Source organism: Petromyzon marinus, chromosome 23, assembly GCF_048934315.1.
Source record: "Petromyzon marinus isolate PM22_M1 ecotype Great Lakes invasive population chromosome 23, UKy_Petmar_22M1.pri1.0, whole genome shotgun sequence".
Taxonomy (NCBI): Eukaryota; Metazoa; Chordata; class Hyperoartia; order Petromyzontiformes; family Petromyzontidae; genus Petromyzon; species Petromyzon marinus.
The window spans coordinates 7,996,164-8,002,163 of record NC_133689.1 but is presented as its reverse complement, the minus strand read 5'-3'; the positions used below and the strand labels follow the sequence as shown (position 1 = coordinate 8,002,163).

The window sequence follows — 6,000 nt, the reverse complement described above, 5'->3', positions numbered from 1 at the left end:
CCTCTTGTTGCAGAGACTAGAGGAGGGCATTGTGGATCGGCTTCATGGTCCACATTTGCCAATGTTAAACCTTATTCCAAAGTTATCACAAATGTACACACGGCATGCATCGCCCCATACTGGCAGACTAATGCCCACTTCCCGGCCGCTGCTGCCTGCCACCTTGTGCCACACGGGGATTTATGCTACCGGGGTGGGGTGTTGTCCTTCCAATGGTTGAGACGTGATGTAAGGGCGCTTTGAGATGCCTGGTCATTGAAGCGGCCTATGCATGCAAAATATTGTGTACGAGTATTATGATTATTATTATTTGCTTACATCCGATAGAATTATTTTGAAAATCCGACTTTCTTTCTGTTGAGCGTCACTGCAGGAGCTAATCTCATTCATTCCATTGTTGCAGGGTTCAGTGATGGGGCTCAAGAGCTCAGAGCGTGGGAGCAAGTGAGCTTTGTTTGACGGAGTCGTGTAGTTTGAACTGTCGTACATATATCTCTCCGTGCCACACTACCCTGTAGTTTAAAGGTATGTGCGTACTTACGACGTTGTTAGCAGCGTTGCTTAATCATGTATACAGTGCGTGGTGGCTTATTGACAGTAGCAGTAAGAGCTCGCACCCCCCCAGATATGAGCTGCATCAATACCGGTTGTGCATTCTGTGCTCGGAGTACAAAGTCAGTGCATGATAGTTTACCATTTGTTTATTTTTTTTCTGAAAGCCCATTGAACGTATTGAACGAGTTAATAATTAGACCATTGTACACTGGATAAAGTATACCAGCACGCTGTAGCAAAGCCACTAAAACTACCACTACTGTGTCGCATCGGTCAAAATTCCAAGAGCGGGGACCCTTTTTTTCTGCCAAGGGCCCTTTGGATATTTATAACATCATTCGCGGGCCATACAAAATTATCAACTTAAAAATTAGCCTGTTATATTTGGTCAAACATTTAATTAACTCATCCCTAATGTGATGGCTGGAATTGCTTCTCTTTGGTGAGGCGTGGTGATGATGTTAGCTGGTATTGACGATGTTGCTACTCGCGACTGATTTTCCAGGTTTGCTCCTAGATTTATTGAATTTCGAGTCCCGCCTGCGGTTGCCTTGGCAGGGCCAGACCAAATGATTTTGCGGGTCTTATACGGCCCGCGGGCCGGACGTTTCCCACCCCTGGTCAAAACAAACGTGACGGGAGGACTTAATTTTGAAATACATAGGTGGCAGAGGCGTGAGACGTACAAATAAGTCCACACACGCACGCCAACAGGTCGGTAGTCCGCATCCGCCTTCCTCTGGGCAGCAATGCGACACACACACAATACAGTTCTCGAGTGGCTATCATGCCTTCATATATATACAACAAACATCACAGGGGTAGAACGAGAGGCTTTTTGGACTGGCACTCCTGCCAAGGTCGGAATGGTGGGTGGCATTACCGGATGAAGCTAGTGCGGGGCCTGTAGTATATGTTATAAAGGGGACCTAATTAAAAATAATATTAAAAAAAAATAACACAAATTGTTTACTTGCATAGTGAAGTAATTGTATTTTTTTATTTGCTATACAGCCAGAGAACACGACACATCGCTAACCTTTAACGCCCAGTCGTTCACAAAAGTTTAAGGCAGTATAGTACTATAGTAATAGAGCAAGTGCAGAATCACTGAACCGGAACTGACAGCTTGAAAGCGTTTAGCGCGGGGCCCTTGAAAGTGCGGGGCGCGTAGCTACTACATGTGTGTCTACTCGAACTACTAGGATAATCCGGCAGTGGTGAGTGCCTGTTAGGTGGCGGTGGTAATGTGGTTGCTACGCTAGCTGGGTGTGACGGTCTGGGTTTGACAGGCAGCTCTGGCAGGAGTGACCCACCCACCCCCACCTCCCTCTGGCTTCGACTCCACCACACGAGGGGCCACCCGGGCGTGCAGTTGTGGGGAGGGAGGGAGCCGGGGGGGGGGGCATCGGAACGAGTTGCGAGAGAAGCTCAGCGGGAAAGGAAGGGAATCTTGTGGGCGGCGGTTCAGTGGCCACTGGGCCCTTAAAAACACCTCGCCTTCGCCACTTTCTGGCCAGTATCCTAAACACACTGGCTCACACACACACAGAGAGAGAGAGAGAGTGTGTAGTGAAGGCAGGGGCTACAGCAGTTATACACACACACAGGAGTACTAACATAATTACGAACATACCATATGGTGAAGCGTGCATAGAATCGTGAAATACATAGGATTGTAGAGCCAGAACTATATCAGTAGAACGTATATTGATGATAGCAGGAGGAATGCTAATGAGCATATATGCCGGTATTCGTGTTTGTACGACTCTTTAGTGCAAGCATTTTCCATTGACGCCTACCTTAACGGTGCACGGCTGTCATATTTGCGTTGCCAGCTGATACACGTGGCCAATACGGGTGTTGGGCAGCAGCTGAGAGGCCGCTGAAGTCGGCACAACGCGGGGTCGCTCGTTCCAGTGGCTTGCGGGGGCCCCCATTCATAAGAGGCACGGGCACGGCCACGATCGGAGGCAATTCAACAAAGGGGGCAGCCGGCGACATCCTGAAGAGAGAGGAGTGGGAGTGGGGGTGGGTTTGTGCGGCCCAGGGTTGGGCAGCCAGCGAGGGGCAGCCAAAGGACGGACAGGAAAGGAGACGGGAGAATGGATGCCCGGGGCAAACTCTCGTACAGATCGCCTCTCGAAGAGCAGGACATCGTGCAAGCATACGAAGACGTCCTGGGAAGGCACAAAGGTAACAAGCGGAGACTGGTGGACGCGCGCGTGTGTGTGTACACGCGTGTGTGTGTGAGTGAGTGTACACGCGTGTGTGTGTGTGTACACGCGTGTATGTGTGCGCGTGTACACACGTGTGTGTGTGTTACAACATGTACACGCGTGTGTGTATGAGAACATGTACACGCGTGTGTGTGTACACGCGCGTGTGTGTGCGTGTACACGCGTGTGTGTGTGTGAGAGAGCCTGTAAGGAGCGGTGGCGCAGCGGTTAGCGCGCCGCGCTGCGGAACCCGGCTATCCGAGTTCGACTCCCGCTCACGGCCAACTCAGCCTCAAACGAGTAATCTGGTGCGGTGTAGTAAACATCGCCACTGGGGAGACAAAGGCGGCCGGGCATGGTGCTAGCCACCCCACCCCCTTCTATTCACCCCAACAGTTGGTTAAGGCTATACGGGTGATCTTTGTCTTTGTGTGTGGCTACTACGCAGCACTCTCTCCTCCTCCTCTCTATGACTTCCTCTGCAGCCTTTCATTGTTGTGAGTTAGAAACTGCAGTCACAATAGGGGGCTTGCCGCTCACGTTGCAGTGTGTTTTGGTGTTACTTACATTCAAGTAGGACTGTACTGTGCACGGTGGTTGAGTGTGTGTGTGTGTTTTATAGGCTGTAGTTAGTTTGCTTGTTGCTATTATGTGGCCAATGAATGTGGGATGTGTGTAACTGAAGAGGCTGTTCAATTGGTTACTTTTACATTTGCAAGGGAACAATGTGGGCCCATTAAAATGCATTACATGCATGAAAGACTGATTTTTTTTGGTGATGTCATTCATTAGGCACTGTGTGTGTGTCGATACAATTGCACTCCACACTTGTCGTATATACACAAGCATGTTGTGTAGTGTACGTCCCACACACGCGTTAAAGTATACACCGTGTATGCAGCAATAGTATGAATATCGATGTTGTCACATACGACCATTTGATCCACCATGAGAATGTGGAATTTCCACCACTCGTAGAGATGGGAATTTCCCCAATGCTTGTTTGAGCACTCAAAGCTAAGCCGTATTGTTACTGTATACAACATCGTTCATGCATATTTAATATACAAACGTGTATGTTTTAGAGTGGGGTTAAGCATAATTTGAATGTTCGGGGTCTTATCTCGGGATGCCACCTTTCGTGAGCTACAGACAACAATAACATATCGAAGGAAACAATAATATCTCACAAATACCAGAAGGTGGGAGAAGTGTATGTGCATGCATTGCCTAGAGAGTGTGTGTGTGTGCGTATTTGTATTCGTCTTATTACGCAAGTGACAGATTTCCCAGGATGGCAGCTGCCTCGAGAAGAAGGCGATCCTGGGAAAAAAACCGGGACAGTTGGCAATGCTTGGGTTAGTTACCAACCTGGAAAACAGGCAGAGATCAATCCATGGCCAAGTTCAACGGTGATACCTAAAATGATATTGGGATCCCTTTCACTAACCCTCACTGAAGAGTATAGTCAAACAACACAGCCTCCATTCGTCACTGGATCGACAGTAAATGATGAAAGTACTTTTAAATTGCTCCGTGCATTCGCGTGTCACTGACCTATCCATAGCCTGTAAGTGTTAAACACAAAGACAAAGCTTCCCCCGTGTAGCCTTAACAGACTGTTGGGGCAAGTGCTGTTAGCGAGCAGCACCTATGAAGACCGGCACGGCACACGAGCGGGTGAGTGGCGAGCAACACGCCCGGCCGCCTTTGTCTCCCCCAGTTTGTCTGCCCCCCCCCCACACACACACACACTTGCAAGTGTCAAGTGCAGATGCTGTATTTGGAGGAGGCTCGCTTACTGTACTCTCACGAAGAACGCCACTTAGCCGCGATAACGCCCCGCCGTCTAAAATAAAACACTTCTATATAAAAACCGGTGCTTTGGCCGGAGCGCATTAAACGAGCCAGGCACAACACCCCCCTCTCCCCCCCCAACAAACTCCTCGTGTGTCCCTGTGATGCCTGTAACGCTACACTTGCTGAGCCCGTGCGCAAACGCGCGATCATCCCAGCAGCAGCAGCACCACCACCTCCCTCGCTCTCCATGCCCACATCCGCGCCTGTCAATCATCGCAGAGGAGGAGGATGACGATGATGATGAAGAAGAAGAAGAAGGGGCGCTGCGGTACAATGAACGCGGAATTGCGACGGAGTCGTCGGTGTGATTTGTTACGATTTTGTATTATTATAGTATTACACTCCCTGCGTAGCGAAGCACGCTCACGGATAGTTTGGTCCCAACGCGCCTCCGGAGACCCCGCATCTGGGCATAGTGAGGACAAAATTATTTTAATAGTTCCACCCGGGACAAGCAGGCAGGCCAGGCAGGCGCAGAGAGTTGGCTTTTTGTTGTTGTTCAGACTCTCTTTTTGTTTGTTTCAAAAGTATTGAACGAATAAGACGATTCGCCTACGACGACACGGGGGATATGAAAGGGTGGGGGGTGACACCGGCACAAACACACACACATCACTGATTGACTTGACTTTGTTTACCTGTCTCCAAACGCATGTTTTAATAAACTCTACACCCCCGGTGTCTTCCTAAGCTCTGATACCCCTGCAGGAGAAGGAAGAAAAACAGGGAGGGAGGGGGGGAACCGAGGGGACTAAACACCGTAATGAATGCTCTGAATAATCGTTGGGGCTTTTACTATCCTTTCAGTTTCAGTTTATTTTTTTTTGGTATAGCCCTGTATGCCATTCGGCTCTTGAATCGGGTGCAACCACAACAAACAAAAAAACAAAAACACGAACATGAAAACATCTTAAAGTGACTATGTGACTGTGCAAACAGAAAATCCATTAAAAAAACCCAGCAAAATATTCCTGAAAAAAGCACCGTACACCAACGCTGTGTGCAAAAAATCCCAGTGGGATGCAAGTCAAACAACAACAACAAGAACTTAGATTAAGGCCATCAGTCTAACTCCGTACTACAATAAAACAAACATGTCCAAACCAAAAAACGTTTTCCAAATCACCAAAAAATAAAGCCATAATTGCAACGTAACAGTGATCACAGGGACTGTGACCGAATTTTTACAATAAACTACATAAATAACATGTAACACCAAACCCTAGAGGGCCTAGAGCCATAGCTGGCTGCATGAGTTACTCCACAACAACAGAAGTCGGAGTATCAAATTTTTCAATGCACCTTTAAGATCAGCACGCTAAATCAAAATACAGTTAATGCTTTACATCGCGGGTGAGCGGTGCAA

General features: G+C 48.4%; 1 protein-coding gene across 2 annotated transcripts in view; it reads left to right on the top strand.

Moving 5' to 3' along the window:
• The first annotated feature begins 1,975 nt into the window (after positions 1-1,975).
• Positions 1,976-6,000, top strand: part of PLEC (plectin) — a 181,521-nt gene continuing 177,496 nt past the window's right edge. For both annotated transcript variants that reach the window (XM_032959617.2, XM_032959615.2), the window contains exon 1: positions 1,976-2,751. In XM_032959617.2, coding sequence (XP_032815508.2) covers positions 2,661-2,751 — 91 coding nt within the window. In that variant the 5' untranslated portion in view covers positions 1,976-2,660. The remainder of the gene's footprint in view (positions 2,752-6,000) is intronic.